This window comes from Elephas maximus, chromosome 3, assembly GCF_024166365.1.
Source record: "Elephas maximus indicus isolate mEleMax1 chromosome 3, mEleMax1 primary haplotype, whole genome shotgun sequence".
Classification (NCBI taxonomy): domain Eukaryota; kingdom Metazoa; phylum Chordata; class Mammalia; order Proboscidea; family Elephantidae; genus Elephas; species Elephas maximus.
Genome location: NC_064821.1, coordinates 148,709,211 through 148,734,390, shown reverse-complemented (window position 1 = coordinate 148,734,390; position 25,180 = coordinate 148,709,211). Strand labels below are relative to the sequence as shown.

The following is a 25,180-nucleotide window of genomic DNA, read 5'->3' as shown; positions in this document are numbered from 1 at the left end:
CTTAAAGGTGATATTTGTTCAGAAACGATAGAAGAAAAATGTTTACCTATGAGGTAAGAGTTTATGTTCAGCTGGGGGATTATGTACACCACATGTTTGGGGATGATCTTTATGTGTGAACAGTAGGTTATTACACTTTTTAATGGGAAAGTATGCAATTTTGGCTTAAATTAGGACCCATATGTTTTAACTGTTATGACAATACTTGGTTATGATAAATCTTAGTATTGGAATGATTCTAAATAACAAAACATTCATTTAATATATTTTCCATTACTAATAAATGTTACGTGTGATTACTAAATACATTCACCATGTCTAGGCAGTGAGAGGGAGAGGATCAGTGCAGAGCAGTGTTAGGTCATGTAAATAGTCTAAAAAGGAATTTTGATTGAAATAGAGGGAGCATAGAAAAATATTAGAAAGAGAAAGTGTTGTTCAGTCAATGTTTCGCAGCCTTTTCATGGCATGGCACGCTTAAGCATTTGAAAATTGGCCATAACCCACTTGGAACAGAGTGAATTTGAATGCTCAGGCAGGCTTCGGAGAATGGGTCAAAGAATTTAGCAAAAGTGGTGGCTGGACTGTCGGAAGGGCTCAGGCTAGTTGCCTCAATCCCAAAAGTGAGCTCAGCGAACGAGGGACAACGAGTTAAGTTGAAAAGGTTGGGGCACCTGAGCAGGCCCTGTAGGGGAGGAGTTTCAAATGCTGACAGCCTATAGAGAAACATCAGGAGAACGTCTTAAGACACGGAAGAGTACTCCACTAGTTGACTGTATTGGAAAAAAAAAAGTTTTTTGTAGGATAAAAGCAATTAACACTGAAACATATATTAAGGAGTTATTAAACGTCCTTGGTATTTTAGTAGCACCAGTCAAGCTTGCTGAATGCCGTTAATGATTGCTCAGAACGGCCGGGAAGAAACTCCACAAGGGAAAAAGGAAGTGGAGGACCTGTCTCAAAGGTTCCGATTTTCTAAGGAGAGAGGTCTGCGTTCCGAAGAGGCTCTTTGCACGGCTGGGGAGGAATCCGGCTCCCATTCAACCCCCCACACACGAGGTGCCTCCCAGAAATAGGGCTAGCCCTGTTCACCTCTCTTGCTCACGTCTGTCCATTTGTTTTTCATCTCATGTCATGGAAACATCCCATAGTGATTACTAAAGATCTGTCTCTTTTTACGATTTCCTGACAATTTATTAAATTGTTTTACTAAAACCAGAATTGGGGGCGTGTCGCATTCACATTTGACATTCTACTCTATGTATTTTAGTGATTCTCAAAAAATAGAAAGCACCAGGCCCGAAATGAGAAAGCGTCTCAATCAACGCGAAATTCTTAAATAAATAAAACCCACCTCCGCACCATCTAAACCCAAGGATTTGGATGAGGTTTGCTTGTCAAGGTTTCTCCTGCATGGAGGAGGCGAGAGGTAGAAAAGGCGGTGACCGAAGTTGCCTCAGGACTGGAGGGGGCTCAGGGCAAAGAAGTGATGAGATTAGGGTAGGTGGGCGGCTTCTGCTTCTCTCCCTTTCTATCTAGGATGCAGAGATTGGAGCTGCAGAGGCGGTGGGACCATCCGAACCCGCAGGAAAGCCGGAGGAGACCCTACCCGCGAGGAAGCCCAGGGCACAGCCGCCCGCTAGGGGACCCCGGCTGGCTGCGACCGGCCCCGTGCGGTCCGCCCCGATCCCAGGGTGCACCGCGCCCCGCCCCCTCCCCGCTCCGCGTCCCGCCTCCCCTCGGCCCTGGCCCCCTCCTTCCCGGCTCCGGGAGGCGGGGACGCGGCGGCGGCGGCGGCAGCTTTTCCAGTCGCGTCTTTCTCACTCACTGGGGGGCCCAGCGGTGGCAGTACCTTCCCCGGCAGAGCAGTGGAACCGCGAGCCCGCCGGCCAGACAGTGGGAGGGCGAACCGACTGACTGCAGAGCCGGCGGACGGACAGACAGACAGCGGGGCAGTCAGACGGCTGGGGTCGCCTCAAGTTCCGCCATGAGCTGGGGCACGGAGCTGTGGGTGAGTGGGGGAGAGGGGCGCCCCGCGAGGACCCCGGTCCCCGAGTGGCGCGGCGCGGGCGGGGTGGCCGCCGTGGACCCTCGGCGGCAGTAGCGCGTCGTGCAGTCCTCTGCCCCGGCGCTGCGGAGGGTGGGGGTCCCGCGCCTCTTTGTGTGCAGACCCCTCTTCCTCCTCTGCCGGGCTCAGGGAGTCGGCTGCGCCGGGTTCGCGCTCCCGTCTCTGTCGCGCGGGGGGTCTGGGGCAGCTCCTGGACGGCCGGGAAGCGGCCCGCGGGCTCCCGCGTCCTCTGCGATTCGCTTGGGTCCCTTTTCCCTTCTCCGCCTTCACTTTGCCGACGCCTGGCTCGGCGCGGGGCCGCGCTCCTCCGCCTTTGTATCTCCCCGCCTGGAGCGGGGGAGGGGGCCCATTGTCCCGAAGGGGCGCTGTTCGCAGGCTGGGAGGAAGCTCGCTGTGGACCCCAGCCCGGGCGAGGGTCCCCAGGGCGAGGGCGTTGCCGGCCGCGGGCGGCGCGGGGAGCCGGGAGGCGCCGCCCGCTGCCCTCGCCCCCGCCCCGGGTAGGGGGAGCCGGGCGGCTTTGTTCGGCGCCCGGCCTCCGGCCAGCAAGGCCCAGCCCACACGCCCATTTCCCCCTCCTTGTCTCCGGGCTCTGGGCTAGCCAAGGCTGGGGGACTGTGGCTGGGCCACCTGAGGCTGCAGGCTTTGGGCCGGTGGGTTGGCTTTTGGGATCTAAATTAAATTGAGTGATGGGCATACGATTTTGGCAAAAGGAGCGCACGGCTTCCCGATTGTTTTGTTTTCTCTTCCTTTTTTCTTTATTCTTACTCGTGCTCTCTCCTTTCCTTTCCCTTTCTTCACGTCTTCCTGGGGCGCTGGAGGCTCCAGACAATGCCCAGTGTCTAGCCAAGGTGTGGGTTGAGTGTAAGAGGTCGGAGAATGTGTGCCCGACGTCGCCGCGGAAGGGTAGAGATGTGGAGGGCAGGGATTTCTCAGGTGCTTCGGAGACAGGGGGCGTGGGGGCGCTGTCCCGAGAGCGACCGGGCCTCAGCCACTCCCCTTTTTATCCCACCTGTGCATATTTTCCATGCCTTTTGTTAACGCGGATCTTGTGAAATTACTGAAGAGAAAGGGGAGAGAGAACTTTTTTTTGTATATACGTTTGCGGTTAGCGTGTGAGTGGAGGGAAATTGGCTGATTGAAGGAGAAAATGTTATTATTTTTCACATCTTACTCACAAATTCGGAATCTTACAACTGAAAGAGACCTTAGAGCTCGTTTAGTTGGACACCAGCTTAACCAGCCCAGGAACCTCTTGGAGCATTCCGGACAAGTGCTTGCCCGGTCTGCAAATACGCCACCCTAGAGAACACACCTCGGGAGCCTTGCCATTCGGTTTCTTACATAGCATTAATTGGTCTCATATTGGGGAGGTTATATATTAAATGAATTAAGGTTAAAATCTCAGGCATTATTGGCCTTTTCACGCGTTCGGCTGCTAACTGAAAGGCCGGCGGTTCGAACCCACCAAACGCTTCTCCAAGGGAGAAAGATGTCGCAGTTTGCTTCTGTAAAGATTATAGCCTTGGAAACCCTGTGGGGCAGTTCTTCTCTATCCTATATGGTTGCTGTGAGTCGGAATTCACTGGATGGCAATGGGTTTTTTTTTTTTTGGTTTTATAGTTGATTATAGTATATCATCAATTGAAGGAAATGGGTATAGTTTTATTTCCCATTTTTATAATTAGAAAATATTTTTCTTTTTGCATAATTTAATGATCCATGTTTCAGAGGGAGCTAATTTTATCAGTTTTTAAAAAGTACACATAGGAAAAATGGAGAAATACTACCTTAGATTTTAAATTTGAAATTTTATCACATTATAGAAAAACACTTTAAAGGAAAAATAAAATATTTTAGTGAAGACTAAAATGCGTTTTTTTTTTTTTTTTAAGAATATACTACATTCAGAAGCTGTTCCAATCCCCCTCTGTCTCTTGCTGTTTGGCTGTTTACTCTCAGCCATTTAAATCGTTTCTCAGCGATTTGAAAAGTTAAACTGTAGAAGTGGTCAGATTTTATTGTTTTATGTCCTTTCAGACAGTCTGAAAAAATATTTTTAATTTTTCTCTTAAAATTTAATGCAACTCCATATTTTAAAGTTTTTAGTTTGAGGATTTCAGGGCAACCTTAGTTAAGTAATGTAGAATCAAGTAATACCAATTTGGTGTTTAAACCTTAGATAACTAGAACTTGGTGTAGAGAACTATTGTTGGGACTAGGAGAGACCTTAGAAAAAATGGGCTTCCTGTTTCACTGTGTTCAGTTTCGAATAAAGATATTGTGCGTCCAGTGGATTGTAATATAATACAAACACCTGTACTGTGCCCTTGCCATTGAAGAATTTGAGGTCAGAAAAATTTTCTCGAAATTTTGAATTTAGAAACCCGTCCTCATATTTCATGTTAAGATTCACATTACTGTCCCTAAGCCATTTTAATTATTAAAAATAAGTCGTTAAAAAAAATTATGGTATGTGGTTATACTCTCAAACTTAGATCTGTTTCTTGTAACATTCATTGGATTTTTATTGCTATTTTAATGCTTCTTAAGACTTAATGTTAAATTTGAGAATAAAGCGATCCGGTAGAACTGCCTTAATACTGACACAGGGGAACAGGACTAGTACCTAAGTAATAAGCTAAGTAGGTTATGGCAGACTTCTGTTGTATGGTTGTGAAGGGATATGAATTAATTGGTAATAAATTTGAGCTGTGCTTTAAGGGATTTCTACTGTTGCAAATGAGCATTTAAGTAAGGTAGTAAATATATGGTAGAGTCACAATTCTGGGTTCTGGGTAACACCAAAGAGATGACTGTTTTCATTTCTTCAGGATGCAAGGTAAATTATAAGGTAGCATCTTAAGCATTGCTTGTTGTGTTGATTTCCAAGAATGGTTGGATCAGAAAGAGTCAAAATATGAATTAATGATTTCACAAAGCTCAGACTTTGTTGTAATTAGCTCTTTTTACCAAATAAGGAAATTAGAGATTGGAGAAGTGTCGTGCTTAGTCAATACAGTTTTCTTATAAGGAGATGGCTTTTTAGTTTTTTGAGGAGCCAAGTACAGTTCAACAGAAATTAAATCTCTGGGTTGTTGAGTGAGTGTGTGTGTGTGTGTGTGTGTACAGATGGATATGAAAAATATGGCTGAGCACATCATAGCCATATCGTGATTTATTAAAAAAATTTGCTACCCAAGGGAAAGAGTAAAATATTAGAAATTAGGACTGAGATAACTAATCTTGGAGTTAGAAGATAGGTTTAAATATGTGATTTAATTCCTAGGGATTTATAAGCCTTTTTATGCCTTTTAGTTTTCCGGACTGTGTGATTTTTAGCCCTTAGTTTTTACAGCCTGTAATTTTAAAAGCCATTGTTATTTTCATATTATTAGCAGAGTGCATTTGACAAAGCTCAGGTATCTTTTGAGAAGATAGTGAAAAATGTGGGTGGGATGATAGAATAGATGATTTCCTAATGTAATATCTCCAGTCTTAACCTTTAATTAAATTTAAATGCTTCTTTATCTTAGTTCTCATAGCACTTTATATAGCACGGCTATTTTAACACTTACGTTTTAAGTGTACCAGATTATCGGGTAGTTGAGGTAGGGGCTGGGTTAATCTTTGTTTTTACTGACTAAAGTAATGTCTGCAGGTGATCATGCATATTTTACGTAATTGAATTAACAGCTGATTGCATTACCCAGAGTATTGATTACGGATTAGTGAATGTTTCCTGGAGGGAGACTAAAATCTCCTTTCAGACCTTCAGATTAAAGGTTCTGAAAACCTTTGTAGGTAACGATAGATGAGGTGGTCTAGGTGATAGTTCAGGAAGGGCTAAACAAGCCAAAGTCAAAATGATGATGTGAAGAGAGATAAATGTAACTTTAATACATGGGTTAAAAAATTTTACAACTTGGGAAAGAACTGACCTAGGCAATTCATGAGTTTACTTGACTGATAGCTTGGTGACATGACTGCCAGAATAGCTGGTGAAATCTTAATAGATTTGTCTAGAACAAAGCGATTGAGTCCCATTGTAATCTGTACTGTTAGACCGTTTCTGAAACATTGACTTTAGTTTTGTTTCAGATTTTTTAGAGGACATTTGCTTACAGGTGGAAACTCCTTGTTAAAGTGAACGATACTGCTCTTTTAAAGGCCATGAAACTGCCATAGAAATTCCGTTTAGCGTAAAGAATAAAATAGTTGTTGAATGCCTATTAATATAGAAAACAGGTCATAGGTGGCTCAGTGGTAGAATTCTTGCCTTTCATGCTGGAGACCTGGGTTCAATACCTGGCTTGGATTCCTGGCTAATCTACCTAAGGTGTAGGTACCATCCGTCTGTCAGTGGGGGTTTGTGTGTTGGTATGATGCTAAACAAGTTTCAGCAGGGCTTCCAGACTACGACAGACTAGGATGAAAGCCTGCCAATCTGCTTCTGAAAATCAGCTAGCGAAAACCCCATGGGTCACAACGGTCCGATCCTGTTGTGCATAGGGTTGCCGTGAGTTGGGGGCCCACTGGTTGGCAGCTAACAACAGCAATTATAACTTAAAACACGGTGCAAGATCTGGTGAGATTTTACAAAGTTTTTAATACTGGTCCTGCCCTGAGGGAACTTGAGTCGTTTTAGGTGATACTACCTTCCTAATTCCAAAATACTCCTTTGCATTGTTATCACTGTCCACGGTGTCCTCTGTTGAACAGTATTTGTCAACCCCCTGTCCCCAGACTATGAATTCTGGATATTATCTTTATTATGAGGCTACTGCCTTACGTTATAGTTATTTCTTGTGTTTTCAAATCTTTGAAAAATAGTCATTATATAAATATTTATTTATACCTTATATTCCCTTTCGTTGATAGAAATTATCGAGCTCAGCATTGTATTACAGGTCTTGTTGCCATTAGTTAAGGAGGGTGAGAGGTTGTAAGACACCTTTTCATAATACCTTTCCGACCTGATGATAATAAGGTGGAAACTGGAGAGCTGCCTCTAACTCATGTTTCCTCTGTATTGCTACTCCCTACTCCATTTCCATCCTCCTTCCCTGCCTTTTTCTTAAAACAGTCGCTCTTTTTCCTTCCCCCAATCTATAAAATGTGGGTTTGGCTGGAAATTTAAAAACCTGTTCTGTATATTTTTTCCTGTATGTCTATTTGCAGGCAAAATATGGTAAGAAGATAGTAATGTTTTATAATTATCGAGTACCTTTTATGTACATCTACAAGTGGTATCTTATTTAATAATCTGCAGTCTTTAAACATTTTCAGCTCCATCACAGAAACCTGTCTTGGGGAACATAATCATATATGCAGCACATTAAAAACTGGTAGGAAAAGAGGATTATACTCTGTTTTATAGGTGACAAGAACTGTTCCATATTTCAGTTCAGGCCAGGTACATCTGGTATATCAGAAGGATGTAAAAGGACTGATGTTCGTTCCGCAGATGTTTATTTTCTGCCTGCTGTAGTCTTAGCTATAGTGGTTAACTGCTACGGCTGCAAACCAAAGGGTTGGCAGTTCGAATCCACCAGGCGCTCCTTGGAAACTTTATGGCTCAGTTTTACTCTGTCCTATAGGGTCGCTATGAGTCGGAATCGACTCGACGGCACTGGGTTTGGTTTTTTTTTTTTTTAATAGTCTTGGCACTAGGCTAGGCCTAGTGGGTCATACCAGAACTAATCAATTAGATATCAGCCTGAGCTTCAAATAGCTCATGTAGGGAATTAAGGCTTAAGTAAGTAACCGTAAAGCACGTAGAAAGCAGTAAATGGAATTAGAGCTGTGAAGAATTACCTTTTATTCCAGACATCACAGGGAAAACTTTATGAAGGCTGTTCATTTGACCTGGGCTTTGAAAAAGTAAGGTTATGCATTAGCAGAGTTGAAGGTCAGTGCTCTAGAGAGGAATCAGTGAGAGTTCCTGAGAAGTTCCTAGAAAGCAGAGCTCATCTCTTATTCATTGCTGTATCCTCAGTTATCAGCATGCTGCCTGGCATAGAGCCTGACACTGGTATGATCTTTAATGTTTGCTGGAATGACCGGAGTATAGCGGTTAGCCTGAAAGTGGTGATGAAGGGCATTGGGACCAGGCTAAGAGCTCGTGGAGTCTGAATGCTTGATTCATGAACCTATTTTGTGTGTGTGTGTATGAGTAGTTATGTTAGCATGTAATTACCCCAATTTTCAGATCACTTAAAAATTCACAGAAGGAAACGTTAGTTTGTGTTAGTAAAAGGGATTACTTCTACCTTCCAAATGAATCCTTTGGTGGCGGGAGGGAGGAATCCCTCTGGGTTTTATGATTTTTTTTTTTTTAATTGTGCTTTAAGTGAGTTTCTCATGCAAAAACTTATACACACATTGATATGTAACCCTAGTTGCTCTCCCTGCAATGTGACAGCACACTCCTACTCTCCACCCTGTATTTCCTGTGTCCATTCAACCAACTCCTGTCCCCCTCTGGCTTCTTACTGTGCCTCCAGACAGGAGCTGCCCACATAGTCTCATGTGTCTACTTGAGCTAAGAAGCACGCTCCTCACCAGTATCATTTTATATTGTATAGTCCAGGCTAATCTTTGTCTGAAGAGTTGGTTTTGGGAATGATTTTAGTTTTGGGCTTACAGAAAATGCTGGGGGCCATGACCTCTGAAGTCCCTTCAGTCTCACTCAGACCATTAAGTCTGGTCTTTCTACTAGAATTTGAGGTCTGCATCCCACTTTTCTCCTGCTCCATCAGGGATTCTCTGTTGTGTTCCCTGCCAGGGCAGTCATTAGTGGTAGCTGGGCACCATCTAGTTCTTCTGGTCTCAGGCTGATGGAGTCTCTGGTTTATGTGGCTCTTAAACCCTGGTGGCGTAGTGGTTAAGTGCTATGGCTGCTAACCAAAATGTTGGCAGTTTGAATCCACCAGGTGCTCTTTGGAAACTCTGTGGGGCACTTCTACTCTGTCCTATGGGGTCGCTGTGAGTCAGAATTGACTCAGTGGCAGTGGGTTTTTTTCTTTTTTGGGGGGCTCAGATTTTCTTTGTGTTTTTGGCGTTCTTCATTTTCCTTTGCTCCAGGTGGGTTGAGAGCAATTGATACATCCTAGATGGCCGCTTGCCAGCCTTTAAGACCCCAGATGCCACTCGCCAAACTGGGATGGAGAACATTTTCTTGATACACTTTGTTGGGCCAGTTGACCTAGATGTCCCCCAAAACCATGGTCCCCATACCCCCGTCCCGGCTTCTCTGTCCCTCAAAGTGTTCGGTTGTATTCAGGAAACTTCATAACTTTTGCATTAGTCCAGTTGTGCTGACTTCCCCCATATTGTGTGTTGTCCTTCCCTCACCTAAAATAATTGTGTGTACTGTCTAGTGAGTGAATATCCCTCTCCCTCCCTCCCACCCTCGTAACCATCAAAGAATGTTTTTTTCTGTGTTTAAACCTTTTCTCGAGTTCTTGTAATAGTTGTCTCACAAAATTTGGCTTTTTGCCACTCACTAATTTCACTCAGCATAATGCCTTCCAGATTCCTACATGTTTTGAGATGTTTCATGAATTCATTGTTGTTCTTTATCATTGTGTAGTATTCCATTGTGTGAATATACCATCATTTGTTTATCCATTCATCCGTTGATGGGGACCTTGGTTGTTTCTATCTTTTTGCTATTGTAAACAGTGCTGCAGTGAACATGGGTGTGCATATATATCTATTCCTGTGAGGGCTCTTATTTCTCTAGGATATATTCCAAGGAGTGGGATTGCTGGATCATATGGTAGTTCTGTTTCTAGCTTTTTAAGGAAGCACCAAATCGATTTCCAAAGTGGTTGTACCATTTTACATTCCCACCAGCGGTGTATAAGTGTTCCAATCCCTCTACAACCTGTCCAACATTTATTATTTTGTGTTTTTTGGGGATTAATGCCAGCCTTGTTGGGGTGAGATAGTATTTCATCGTAGTTTTGATTAGCATTTCTCTAATAGCTAATGATCTTCAGCATTTCCTCATGTATCTGTTAGCCATCTGAATGTCTTTGGTGAAGTGCCTGTTCATATCCTTTGCCCATATTTATTTATTTAATCTGTAGATGAAGGTTTACAGAACAAACTAGTTTCTCATTAAACAGTTAGTACACCTATTGTTTTATGACATTGGTTAATATCCCCACGACATGTCAATACTCTCCCCTTCTCATCCTTGGGTTCCCTGTTACCAGCTTTTCTATTCCCTTCTGCCTTCTAGTCCTTGCCCCTGAGCTGGTGTGCCCCTTTAGTCTCATTTTGTTTTATGGACCTGTCCAATCTTTGGCTGAAGGGTGGACCTCAGGAGTGATTTCATTGCTGAGGTGAAAGGGTATCTGGAGGCCGTACTCTCAGGGTTTCCCCAGTCTCCATCAGGCCAGCAAGTCTGGTTTTTCTTTTTGGGTTAGAATTTTGTTCTGTATTTTTCTCCTGTTCTGTCTGGGACCCTCTATTGTGATCCTTCTCAGAGCAGTCACTGGTGGTAGCTGGGCACCATCTAGTTGTACTGGACTCAGTCTGGTGGAGGCTGTGGTCGATGTGGTCCATTAGTTTTTTGGATTAATGTTTCCCTTATGTCTTTAGTTTTCTTCATTCTTCCTTGCTCCCGAAGGGATGAGACCAGTGGAGTATCCTAGATGGCCGCACACAGGTTTTTAAGACCCCAGACACTACTCACCAAAGTAGAATATAGAACATTTTCTTTATAAACTACATTAAGCCAATTGAGCTAGATGTTCCCTGAGACCATGGTTCCCACAGCCCTCAGCCCAGCAATTTGGTCCCTCAGAGAGTTTGGATGTGTCTATGGAGCTTCCATGACCTTGCCTTATACAAGTTGTGCTGGCTTCCCCAGTATTGTGTACTATCATACCCTTCACCAAAGTTACCTCTTACCTATTGTCTGTTTAGTGTTTTTCCATCCCTACCCTGCCCCTCCCCTTCTTCATAATCATGAAAGATTGTTTCTTTTTGTGTGTAAACCTTTTTGTGAGTTTTTACAGTAATGGTCTCATACAATATTTGTCCTTTTGTGATTAATTTATTTCACTCAGTATAATGTCCTCCAGATTCATCCATGTTATAAGATGCTTCACAGATTGATGGTTGTTCTTTATCATTGTGTAATACTCTGTTGTGTGTATGTACCACAGTTTGATTATCCATTCATCTCCTTTGCTCATTTTTTAATTGAGTTATTTGTCTTTTTGTTCTTGAGGTCTTGCAGTATCTTGTAGATTTTACAAATCAGATGCAGATTGGATTTGTTGTAACCAAAAATTTTTTCCCAGTCTGTACGCTGTCTTTTTTATTCTTTTGGTGAAATCTTTGGATGAGCATAAGTGTTTGAATTTTTAGGAGCTCCCAGTTACCTAGTTTCCCTTTTGGTGTTTGTGCATTGTTAGTAATGTTTTGTACACTGTTTATGCCATGTATTAGGGCTCCTAGCATTGTCCCTATTTTTTCTTCCATGATCTTTATCGTTTTAGATTTTATATGTAGGTCTTTGATCCATTTTGAGTTAGTTTTTGTGCATGGTGTGAGTTATGGGTCTTATTTCATATTTTTGCAGATGGATATCCAGTTAATGCCAGCACCATTTGTTAAAGAGACTGTCTTTTCCCCCATTTAACGGACTTTGGGCCTTTGTCAAATATCAGCTGCTCATAGGTGAATGAATTTATGTCTGGGTTCTCAATTCTATTCCATTGGTCTATGTATCTGTTGTTGTACCAGCTTAGTGGTTAAGAGTTTGGCTGCTAACCAAAAGGTCAGCAGTTCAAATCTACCAGGTGATCCTTGGAAACCCTATGGGCCAGTTCTACTCTGTCCTATAAGGTTGCTATGAATCAGAATTGACTTGATGGCAATGGGTTTGGCTTTGGTTTTATAGGAAGAATAGAACCGCCCCAGAGGGTTTCCAAGGAATGGCTGGTAGATTCGAACTGCTGACCCACTGATTAACAGCTGAGTTCCTAACCACTGCGCCGCCAGGGCTCCCACCTCAATAAAGCTGTTATTAAAAAAAAGGGAAGAAAACTCTGAAAGATGGACGGAAGGCAGAACAGCCAGGGACCTAGAGACCCAAGGAACAACACAGAGGTGAGTTCCTTGGGTTTTCTTTTTCTCTCTATATCCCAGACTGCCTACTCAAGAAGCCACCAACCTTGAAACATCAACAAATCACCTGCTTCGTATGGAAAGGGAAGAGACACTGGATACGTAAAAACAAAACAAAAACAAAACCAAACCCTTTGCTGTCGAGTTGATTCCAACTCATAGCAACCCTATAGAAAAGAGTAGAACTGCCCCATAGAGTTTCCAAGGAGTGCCTGGTGGATTCCAACTGCCGACATTTTGGTTAGCAGCCACAGCACTTAACCACTACGCCACCAGGGTTTCCAAGCATTACTGAAAAAGAAGAACAAAGTGGGAGGCCTCACACTACCTGATTTTAGAAACTATTATACCATAATTCAAAGGCATCAGTTCTTCAGTTTTCCTTACTCATTGTTCAGCTTTCACATGCATATGAGGTGATTGAAAACACCATGGCTTGGGTCAAGGGCACCTTAGTCCTCAAAGTGACATCTTTTCTTTTCAACACTTTGAAGAGGACTTTTGCAGCAGATTTACCCAATGCAATGTGTCTTTTGATTTCTTGACTGCTGCTTCCATTGGCATTGATTGTGGATCCAAGTAAAATGAAATCCTTGACAACCTCAATCTTTTCTCTGTTTATCATAATGTTGCTTATTGGTCCAGTTGTAAGGATTTTTTTTTGTGTGTGTGTGTTGAGGTTAAATCCATACTGAAGGCTGTGGACTTTGATTTTCATCAGTAGGTGCTTCAAGTCCTCTTCACTTTCGGCAAGCAAAGTTTTGTCATGTGTATAACGAGGGTTGTTAATGGGTTTTCTCCAATCTTGACGCCCCATTCTTCACATAGTCCAGATTCTCAGATTATTTTCTCAGTTTACAGATTGAATAAAAATGAATAGATATGGTGAAAGGATACGAACCTGACGCACACCTTTCCTGACTTTAAACCATGTAGCATCCCCTTGTTCTGTTCGAATGACTGCCTCTTTATCCATGTACACATTCCTCGTGAGCACAGTTGAGTGTTCGGGAATTCCCGTTCTCTCCAATGCAATTCATAATTGTTATGATCCACACAGTCACATGCCTCGGCATAGTCAGTAAAACACAGGTAAACAAACATCTTTCTGGCATTCTGTGTTTTCAGCCAGGATCCATGTGACATCAGCAGTGATATCCCTGGTTCCACATCCTTGTCTAAATCTGGCTTGAATTTCTAGTAGTTCCCTGTCGATGTATTGTTGCAGCCATTTTTGAATGATCTTCAGCAAAATTTTGCTTACATGTGATATTAATGATATTGTTTGATAATTTCCACATTTGGTTAGATCACCTTTCTTGGAAATTGGCATAAATATAGATCAGTTGGTCAGTTAGCTGTCTTCCAGATTTCTTGGCATAGACGAGTGAGCACTTCCAGCGCTGCATCTGATTGTTGAAACATCTCAGTTGGTGTTCTGTCAATTCCAGGAGCCTGTTTTTCGCCAGTGCCTTCAGTGCAGCCTGGAATTCTTCCTTCAGTACCATTGGTTCCTGATCATATGTTACCTCCTGAAATGGTTCGGCGTCGACCAATTCTTTTTGGTATAGTGGCTCTGTATATTCCTTCCATCTTTTTTTGATGCTTCCTGCATTGTTTAATATTTCCCCCCTAGAATCCTTCAGTATTGCAACTAGAGGCTTGAATTTTTTCTTAAGTTCTTTCAGCTTGAGAAATGCTGAGCGTGTTCCTCCCATTTGGTTTTCTATCTCCAGGTCTTTGCACATGATATCGTAATACTTTACTTTGTCTTTTCGAGCCACCCCTTGAAATCTTTTGTTCAGCTCTTTTACTTCATCATTTTTTTCTTTTGGTTTAGCTACTTGACGTTCAAGAGCAAGTTTCAGAGTCTTTTCTGGCATCCATTTAGGTCTTTTCTTTTGCCCTTGTCTTTTTAATAACCTCTTGCTTTCTTCAAGTATGATGTCCTTGATGTCACTCTGGAACTCGTCAGGCCTTTGATCATTAGTGTGCAATGTGTCAAATCTATTCTGGAAATGGTCTCTAAATTCAGGTGGGATATACTCAGGGTCGTACTTTGGCTCTCGTGGACTTGTTCTAATTTTCTTCGGTTTGAACTTGAACTTGCATATGAGTAACTGATGGTCTGACCCGCAGTTGGCCCCTGGCCTTTCCCTCACTGGTGATACTGAGCTTTTCCATTGTCTCTTTCCACAAATGTAGTTGATTTGATTCCTGTGTATTTCATCTGGCGAGGTTCACGTGTAGAGTTGCCGTTTATGTTGGTGAAAAAAGGCATTTGCGATGAAGAAGTTGTTGGTCTTGCAAAATTCAATCATGGAATCTCCGGCATCGTTTCTGTCACCAAGGCTGTATTTTCCAACTACTGATCCTTCTTTGTTTCCAACTTTCCCTTTCCAACCACCAGTAATTATCAGTGCCTCCTGATTGCATGTTCGATCATTTTCAGAGTGCAAAAGTTGATAAAAATCTTCAGTTTCTTCATCTTTGGCCTTTGTGGTTGGTACATAAATTTGAATAATAGTCATATTAACTGGTCTTCCTTGTAGGCATATTATCCTATCACTGACAGCGTTGTACGTCAGAATAGATCTTGAAATGTTCTTTTTGGCGATGAATGCAATGCCATTCCTCTTCAAGCTGTCATTCCTGGCATAGTAGACCATATGATTGTTTGATTCAAAATGACCAATACCAGACCATTTCAGCTCACTAATGCCTAGGATATCGATGTTTATGCGTTCTAGTTCATTTTTGACAATTTCCAATTTTCTTGATTTGTACTTCGTACATTTCATGTTCTGATTATGAATGGATGTTTGCAGCTGTTTTTTCTCATTTTGAGTCATGATACATCAGCAGGTGTATAAAATCACATCAGCAAATAGTAAAATAAAACATAAATCAAAACTGAAATACAGATGACAGTGGTACTGTATTAAGAAGAAATTTGTGATGTTAAGAAGATACTGCATTTATATTTGATATTTCTTCCCTGGTGGCATAGTAGTTAAGTGCTACGGCTGCTAACCTAAAGGTCGGCAGTTCAGATCCACCAGGTGCTCCTTGGAAACTCTAGGGGACAGTTCTACTCTGTCCTATAGGGTTGCTATGACTCGGAATCAACTCATTGGCAATGGGTTTTGGTATTTCTCCCCAAACTTGCCAGTCACTCTTTTATACTAAAAATGTTTGATTTTGACATTTAATTAGAGAAACATAATATCCAGGTGTATATGTTAGCTTTGCTATCATTTATTTCTTTATTTTAAATTTTCCTGGTGCTTTAAGTGAAAGTTTACAAATCAAGTGAGTCTCTCACACGAAATCTTATATACACCTTGCTACATACTCCCAATTGCTCTCCCCCTAATGAGATGAGACAGCCCACTCCCTCCCTCTACTCTCTGTTTTTGTGTCCATTTCGCCAGCTTCTAACCCCCTCTATCCTCTCATCTCCCCTCCAGGGAGGAGATGCCAACATAGTCTCAAGTGTCCACCTGATCTAGGAAGCTCACTCCTCACCAGCATCCCTCTCCAACCCGTTGTCCAGTCCAATCCCTGTCTGAAGAGTTAGCTTTGGGTATGGTTCCTGTCCTGGGCCAACAGAAGGACTAGGGGCCGTGACCACCGGGGTCCTTCTAGTCTCAGTCAGACCATTAAGTCTGGTCTTTTTATGAGAATTTAGGGTCTGCATCCCACTGCTCTCCTGCTCCCTCAGGGGTTCTCTGTTGCGTTCCCTGTCAGGGCAGTCATCGGTTGTAGCTGGGCACCATCTAGCTCTTCTGGTCTCAGGCTGATGTCGTCTCTGGTTTATGTGGCCCTTTCTGTCTCTTGGGCTTGTAATTACCTTGTATCCTGGGTGTTCTTCATTCTCCTTTGATCCAGGTGGGTTGAGACCAACTGAAGTATCTTAGATGGCTGCTTGCTAGCATTTAAGACCCCAGACGCCTCTCTCCAAGGTGGGATGCAGGATGTTTTCTTAAGAGATTTTATTATGCCAGTGGACTTAGATGTCCCCTGAAACCATGGTCTCCAAACACCCGCCCCTGCTACTCTGGCCTTTGAAGCATTCAGTTTATTCAGGAAACTTCTTTGCTTTTGGTTTGGTCCAGTTGTGCTGACCTCACCTGTATTGTGTGTTGTCTTTATAGTTACCTACAATAGTTCTTATCTACTATCTAATTAGTGAATACCCTTCTCCCACCCTCCCTCCCTGCCCCCTTTCGTAACCATCAAAGAATATTTTCTTCTCTGTTTAAACTATTTCTTGAGTTCTTATAATAGTGGTCTTATACAATATTTGTCCTTTTGCAATTGACTAATTTCAACATGATGCCTTCCAGATTCTTCCATGTTATAAAATGTTTCACAGATTCATCACTGTTCTTTATCAATGCCTAGTATCCCATTGTGTGAATATACCATAATTTATTTATCCATTCATCTGTTGATGGGCACCTTGGTTGCTTCCACCTTTTGCTATTGTAAACAGTGCTGCAGTGAACATGGGTTTGCATATATCTGTTTGTGTAAAGGCTCTTGTTTCTCTACGATATATTCCAAGGAGTGGGATTGCTGGATTGTATGGTAGTTCTATTTCTAACTTTTTAAGGAAGCACCAAATCAATTTCCAAAGTGGTTGTACCATTTGACATTCCCACCAGCAGTGTAGAAGTGTTCCAGTCTCTCCAGAGCCTCTCCAACATTTATTGTTTTGTGTTTTTTGGATTAATGCCAGCCTTGTTGGAGTGAGATGGAATCTCATTGTAGTTTTGATTTGCGTTTCTCTAATGGCTGATGATTGTGAGCATTTCCTCATGTATCTGTTAGCTAACTGAGTGTCTTCTTTAGTGAAGTGTCTGTTCATATGTTTTGCCCATTTTTTAATTGGGTTATTTGTCTTTTTGCAGTTGAGTTTTTGCAGTATCATGTACATTTTAGAGATCAGGCACTGATTGGAAATGTCATAGCTAAAAACTTTCCCAGTCTGTAGGTAGTCTTTTTACTCTTTTGGTGATGTCTTTGGATGAGTATAGGTTTTTGATTTTTAGGAGTTCCCAGTTATCTAGTTTTTCTTCTTCATTCTTAAAAGTGTTTTGTATATACTGTTTATGCCATGTCTTAGGGCTCCTAATGTTGTCCCTATTTTTTCTTCCATGATCTTTATCATTTTAGTTTTAATATTTAGGTCTTTGATCCATTTTGAGCTCGTTTTTGTGCATGGAGTGAGGTATGGGTCTTGTTTCATTTTTTTGCAGATGGATATCCATTTATGCCAGCACCATTTGTTAAAAAGACTGTCTTTTCCCCATATAACTGTTTTGGGGCCTTTGTCAAATAACAACTGCTCATGTGGATGGATTTATGTCTGGATTCTCAATTCTGTTCCATTGGTCTATATATCTGTTGTTGTACCAGTACCAGGCTGTTTTGACTACAGTGGCAGTATAATAGGTTCTAAAATGAGGTAGAGTGAGGCCTCCCAGTTTGTTCTACTTTTTCAGTAATGGTTTACTTATCCAGGGCCTCTTTCCCTTCTATATGAAGCTGGTGATTTGTTTCTCCATCCCGTTAAAGAATGTCGTTGGAATTTGGATTAGAGTTGATTTAAATGTAGAGTTGGCTTTTTGTAGAATAGATGTTTTTATAATGTTAAATCTTCCTGTTGATGAGCAAGGTATGTTTTTCCTCTTAATGTAGGTCTCTTTTGGTTTCTTGCAGAAGTATATTGTAATTTTTTTTTGTATAAGTCTTTTACAACGCTGGTAGGTTTTATTCCTAAGTATTTTATCTTCTCGGGGGCTACTGTAAATGGTATTGATTTGGTGATTTCCTCTTCGATGTTCTTTTTGTTGGTGTAGAGGAATCCAGTTGATTTTTGTATGTTTATCTTGTATCCCGATACTCTGCTGAACTCTTTTATTAGTTTTAGTAGTTTTCTTGAGGATTCCTTAGGGTTTTCTGTGTATAAGATCATGTTATCTGCAAATAGAGATACTTCTACTTCTTCCTTGCCAATCTGGATGCCCTTTATTTCTTTATTTAGCCTAATCGCTCTGGCTAGGACCTCCAGCACAATGTTGAATAAGAGCAGTGATAAAGGGCATCCTTGTGTGGTTCCTGATTTGAAGGGGAATGCTTTCAGGCTCTCTCCATTTAGGGTGATGTTGGCTGTTGGCTTTGTATGAGTACCCTTTATTATGTTGAGGAATTTTCCTTCTGTTCCTATTTTGTTGAGAGTTTTTATCATGAATGGACGTTGAACTTTGTCTAATGCCTTTCTGCATCAATTGGTAAAATCATGTGATTCTTGTCTTTTGTTTTATTTATGTGATGGATGATATCAATAGTTGTTCCAATGTTGAACCATCCCTGCATACCTGGTGTGAATCCCACTTGGTCATGGTGAATGATTTTTTTGATATGTTGTTGAATTCTATTGGCTAGAATTTTGTTGAGGATTTTTGCATCTAAGTTCATGAAGGATATAGGTCTGTAATTTTCTTTTCTTGTGGTGTTTTTACCTGGTTTTGGTATCAGGGATATGGTGGCTTCATAGAATGAGTTTGGTAGTATTCCATCCTTTTCTGTGCTCTGAAATACCTTTAGTGGTAGTTGTGTGAACTCTTCTCTGAAAGTTTGGTAGAACTTTGCAGTGAAGCCATCTGGGCCAGGGCTTTTTTTTGTTGGGAGTTTTTTTTTTTTTTTTTACCTTTTCAGTCTCTTCTTTTGTTATGGGTCTGTTTAGTTGTTCTACCTCTGTTTGTGTTAGTTTGGGTGGGTAGTGTGTTTCTAAGAATTCATCCATTTCTTCTAGGTTTTCAAATTCGTTAGAGTACAATTTTTAATAGTAATCTGATACGATTCTTTGAATTTCAGTTGGGTCTGTTGTAATATTGCCGTCTCATTTTTTATTCAGGTTATTTGCCTCCTCTCTTGTTTTTCTTTTGTCAGTTTGGCCAATGGTTTATCAGTTTTGTTCAGGGAACCACCTTTTGGTCATGTTAATTCTCTCAATTTTTTTTTCCTTTTTTCTATTTCATTTAGTTCTGCTCAAATTTTTATTATTTCCTTTCTTCTAGTGCCTAAAGGTTTCTTTTGTTCTCTCTTTCAATTTGTTCAAGGTGTAGGGATAATTCTTTGATTTTGGCCCTTTCTTCTTTTTAGAGGTGTGCATTTATTGATATAAATTGACCTCTGAGCACTGCTTTCGCTGTGTCTCAGAGGTTCTGATAGGAAGTGTTTTCATTCTCATTGGATTCTATTAATTTTTTATTCCATCCTTAATGTCTTCTATAATCCAGTGTTTTTTGAGTAGGGTATTGTTCAGTTCACATGGGTTTGATTTGTTTTCCCTGCTTTTTCTGTTATTGATTTCCACTCTTATGGCCTTATGGTCAGAGAAGATGCTTTGTAATATTTCAGGGTTTTGGATTCTGCTAAGGCTTGCTTTATGACCTAGTATGTGGTCTATTCTAGAGAATCTTCCATGTGCACTAGAAAAGAAAGTATATCTTTTATTTTTCTAAAGATATTTTTCAGTTGGCACTGCACTTGGCTTGCTTCACTTAACTTCTGATGCCGTTATGGATGGCAGCCTTTGCTGTTGTCTAGTAAAAAGCTTTCTTATGTTTTTAGATCTCAGTAATTTCAGTTATGAAAAGCCAGGAAAGGTGGAGTGCAGGAGATATTTAAAAATAATAAAAATCGTCTATTTAATATAAAGCATGACCTTTTGAATTTTGAACTTCATTGCAGATTTTAATTTGCATAACTAAGATATTTTGGCTGTTCTAAGAGGAGTGTTGGCAATACTTATAATTATTTTTTTAGTAATGCAAGATACTAAATGGTGCAGTGATTCTTACTCATTTATATTGTAGGTGGAATGTTATTTATATCAAAGTCACATTTTTGTTTTCTGTCATTCTTAGTATTTGACTTTAATATCTAGGTCAAAAACGTAGTTGTTTTTTACTTACCGTAATTGTTTCTTGATTTAGTAAATGTTGGTCCATTCTTTTTTTTTTTTTTTTTATTAACTTTTGTTAAGCTTCAAGTGAACGTTTACAAATCCAATCAGTCTGTCACATATAAGTTTACATACATTTCACTGCCTACTCCCACTTGCTCTCCCCTTCTTGAGTCAGCCCTTTCAGTCTCTCCTTTCGTGACAATTTTGCCGGCTTCTCTCTCTCTCTATCCTCCCATCCCCCCTCCAGACAAGAGTTGCCAACACAATCTCAAGTGTCCACCTGATATAATTAGCTCACTCTTCATCAGCGTCTCTCTCCCACCCACTGAGCAGTCCCTTTCATTTCTGATGAGTTGTCTTCGGGGATGGTTCCTGTCCTGTGCCAACAGAAGGTCTGGGGACCATGGCCGCCGGGATTCCTCTAGTCTCAGTCAGACCATTAAGTGTGGTCTTTTTATGAGAATTTGGGGTCCGTATCCCACTGATCTCCTGCTCCCTTAGGGGTCCTCTGCTGTGCTCCCTGTCAGGGCAGTCATCGATTGTGGCCGGGCACCATTTTTTTTTATCCCACTGATCTCCTGCTCCCTTAGGGGTCCTCTGCTGTGCTCCCTGTCAGGGCAGTCATCGATTGTGGCCGGGCACCAACTAGTTCTGGTCTCAGGATGATGTAGGTCTCTGGTTCATGTGGCCCTTTCTGTCTCTTGGGCTCTTAGTTGTCGTGTGGCCTTGGTGTTCTTCATTGGTCCATTCTTAACATTCAACCTTTGAAAGTCCAGAAATGATTTTTTTTTTTTAATACCCTTTAATTGAATAAGTGCAACAATAACTCATTTCCATCAGCCTTTGGCCAATTTGGAGATTGGAGATTCTGATTCGTTAAGTTCTGGGTTAGGATCCAGGTATATGTAGGTTTTTTTTCTTTTTTTGGTATTAATTTTTGTTATATTGTGGTAACACTATAACATAAAATTGGCCAATTTAATCATTTTAAAGTCTACAGTGCCATGACATTAATTACATTCACAATATTGTACAACCATTACCATACCACCGTCTATTTCCAGTACTTTTAGTCACCCCAAACAGAAACAGTCACTTAAGCAATAACTTCCTCGTCTCTTCCCCCTGGCAATCACTAATGTGCATTCTCTTGCTTATGATTTTGCGTATTCCAGATATTTCATATAATTGGAATCATAGAAAATGTGTCATTTTGTGTCTGGCTTATTTCATTTTGCTTAGTGTTTTCAAGGTTCATCCATATCATAGCATGTATAAGAATTTAATTCATTTTTATGGCTTAATAATATTCCATTGTACAGTTGCCCCTTGGTATCCAGGGATGATTGGTTCCAGGACCCCTTGTGGATACCAAAATCTTCGGACGCTGAAGCTCCTTATATAAAATGACATAGTATTTGCATAACCTACGTACATCCTCCTGTTTACTTTAGATCATCTCTAGGTTACTTATAATAGCTAATGTAGTATCAGTGCTACGTAAGTAGCTGTTATGTTGTGTTGATTAGGGAAATGACAGGATGTGAGGCGACCAATACTCAGCAACAAGTGCTGGAGAAAGACTGAGGATCTGTGAAATGGCGGGAGGCCGTAGCAGGGTGTGCCCACACATCATTCTGTTCACGGGGATTCAGCGAAGTGCTTGGCATACTGCAAATCAGGTTTCGCTTTTTGAAACTTCGTTTTTTCCCCCGAATATTTTCGATCAAGGCTTGGTTGAATCCGTGAATGTGGAATCTGTGAATGTGGAACCCGGGGATGTGGAGGGCCGACTGTAGGTTTATACTGCATACCCTTTATCCACTTATCTGTTGATGGACACTTGGGTTTTTTCAACCTTTTGGCCGTTGTGAATAATGGCTGCAGTGAATATTGGTGTACTAGTACCTGTTTAAGTCCTTGCTTTCAAGTCTATTGGGCCGGTGCCTCCAGGCACTTGTTGGTGGAGCTAAAGAGTTGTAACACTTGCCTGAGCAGGACAGAGGCCTAGAGAAGGGCCTCTGGCTGGCGTTGCCGAGAAGGAGCTCAGAGTTGTCTTGGAAGCTGTCCTGATTTAGGAAAGTGATCCTGCTCTGAAGTTGTAGCTTGTTACTTCCGTAATAAACCCCATAACTGTGAGTATGGTCTGTGAGTTCTGTGTGGCCACTGCAACAAATTATCAAACCGAGCAAAGTAGTAGTGCTGGTGCGGGGGGGAGGGGGGCTGGGGCCAGCGTCAGAAATGGTGAAGACGTTGGAGGTCACAGATGTGTCCGACCTCTGCCTCATAGGAAGCAGCTTTGTGCTGATCCCGACTCTCATCCCTCCTTGTGGATTTGTACAGCTTCCGATGGTAGATTACAAAGGCAGCAACGACAGTACAAATTCCCAAACACTACTCTGACCATGTAATCAGAATCTCTGAGAATGAGGCCCCGGAATTCATATTTGTAATTTTGAAGACTACCCCCTGGTAATTCTGATAGTACCAAAATTTGAGAACTGTTACATTACGTACTTTAAAATAAGGAGCCCTGGTGGCACAGTGGTTAAAGTGCTTGGCTGCTAACTGAAAGGGTGGTGTTTCAAAACCACCAGCTGTGCTGCGGGAGAAAAGACCTTGCGATCTGCTTCCAAAAAGATTACAGCGTGGAAGACTCTATGGGGCAGTTCTGCTTTGTCCTGCAGGGTTGCTGTGAGTTAGAATCAACACTGTGGCACGTGACAACAGCAAAATGAAAAACTTCTTTGTGTTTGGGCTGCATCACATTTCCTTTCCACTTGGATTGCATTTGGTAGTGCTACTGAAAGTGTGTCTCATTACTCTCTGGACTCAAATATTAATTATCTTGTCCAAAACTACTTGATAGTAAATAGAACTTGGATATAAACTCAGGTTTTTCTGTATTCAGAGAGCAGGGTATTGCTTTACCTAGTACCCAGTGCCTTCAAGTCTATTCCGACTCTTAGCGACCCTATAGGACAGAGTAGAACTGCCGCATAGAGTTTCCAAGGAGTTCCCGGCAGATTTGAACTGCCGACCTTTTGGTTAGCAGTTGTAGCACATACCCTAAAATTAAAAAAAATAATAATAAATAAAAAAACTTTGTACTTGGACTGCAACACATTCACTTAAAGCATTTTTTCAGCTCTTAATAGACTATAAACTCTAAGTGCCTGGATCTACTTTTAATTCTTCTTTGTTTCATTTACTAGTTTTTAAACCCCAGGGTTTACTTTTCACATTTGTAAAACAGGAGTAATTTTACCTACCCTCAAGGTGAGATTACATGAGCTGATATGTGAAGTACTCAACACAGTGCCTGGCACTGGTGGAAGTTACTATGCATTCATTTAACTCAACAAATGAGTGTTGAACTAGGCACTCAGGATATTGGACTTTGGATATTAGATAAGCAAAAACAGGCATGGTGGGAAGGAGAGCTATTAATGAAATAGTTACACAAAAGAATAAGTACTTTCACAGAACAAAATTCTGTAAGGTGATAATCAGCATAAAAACCTAACCACTACTAGATTTAGGAAGATGTTACAGATGTTACTGAAAGATGGTTAGGAGCTAATAGGTAAAAGGTGTGTGTGAGAGGGCATGAGGGGGACTTCAGGCAGAGGGTGTACCCTATGCAAAGGCCTTCAAACAGGAGGATGCACACTTCTTTCTCAAATGGAAAAAAAAGCCAGTATGGTTGGAGCAAAACAAACACAGATGAAGCTGTGCAGGTTGAGGTTGGTGAGGTAGACCGCCATTCACAGATCGCTTATTATGTTAGTTCATTTCATCTTTACAACTGCTTGTTGTTGTTGTTGTTAGGTGCTGTCGAGTTGGTTTGGACTCATAGCGACCCTATACACAACAGAACGAAACACTGTCTGGCCCTGAGCCATCCTTACAATGGCCGTTACGCTTAAGCTCATTGTTGCAGCCACTGTCAGTCCACCTTGTTGAGGGTCTTCCTCTTTTCCGCTGACGCCATACTCTGACGAGCATGATGTCCTTCTGCAGGGACTGATCCCTCCTGACAACGTGCCCAAAGTATGTGAGGCGCAGTCTCGCCATCCTTGCCTCTAAAGAGCATTCTGGTTGTACTTCTTCTAAGACAGATTTGTTCGTTCTTTTGGCAGTTCATGGTATATTCAATATTCTTTGCCAACACCACAATTCAAACGCGTCAGTTCTTCTTCGGTCTTCCTTATTCATTGTGCAGCTTTCACATGCATATGATGCAATTGAAAATACCATGGCCTGGGTCAGGCGCACCTTAGTCTTCAGGGTGACATCTTTGCTCTTCAACACTTTAGAGAGGTCCTTTGCAGCAGATTTACCCAATACAATGTGTCTTTTGATTTCTTGACTGCTGCTTCCATGGCTGTTGATTGTGGATCCAAGTAAACTGAAATCCTTGACAACTTCAATCTTTTCTCCGTTTATCATAATGTTGCTCATTGGTCCAGTCGTGAGGATTTTTGTTTTCTTTATGTTGAGGTTAAATCCATACTGAAGTGTGGTTTTTGATCTTCATTAGTAAGTGCTTCAAGTCCTCTTCACTTTCAGCAAGGAAGGTTGTGTTATCTGCATAACGTAGGTTGTTAATGAGTCTTCCTCCAATCCTGATGCCCTGTTCTTCATATAGTCCAGCTTCTTGGATTATTCGCTCAGCGTACAGATTGAATAGGTATGGTGAAAGAATACAACCCTGATGCACACGTTTCCTGACTTTAAACCAATCAGTATCCCCTTGTTTTGTCCGAACAACTGCCTCTTGATCTATGTAAAGGTTCCTCATGAGCACAATTAAGTGTTCTGGAATTCCCATTCTTCACAATGTTACCTATAATTTGTTATGATCCACACAGTTGAATGCCTTTGCATAGTCAGTAAAACACAGGTGAACATCCTTCTGGTATTCTCTGCTTTCAGCCAGGATCCATCTGACATCAGCAATGATATCCCTGGTTCCACGTCCT

At 41.6% G+C, this 25,180-nt stretch overlaps 1 protein-coding gene across 2 annotated transcripts in view; it reads left to right on the top strand.

Moving 5' to 3' along the window:
• Positions 1-1,726: 1,726 nt before the first annotated feature.
• FNBP1L (formin binding protein 1 like) overlaps positions 1,727-25,180 on the top strand; it is a 113,551-nt gene continuing 90,097 nt past the window's right edge. For both annotated transcript variants that reach the window (XM_049879752.1, XM_049879750.1), the window contains exon 1: positions 1,727-2,011. In XM_049879752.1, the coding sequence (XP_049735709.1) occupies positions 1,988-2,011 (24 nt within the window). In that variant the 5' untranslated portion in view covers positions 1,727-1,987. The remainder of the gene's footprint in view (positions 2,012-25,180) is intronic.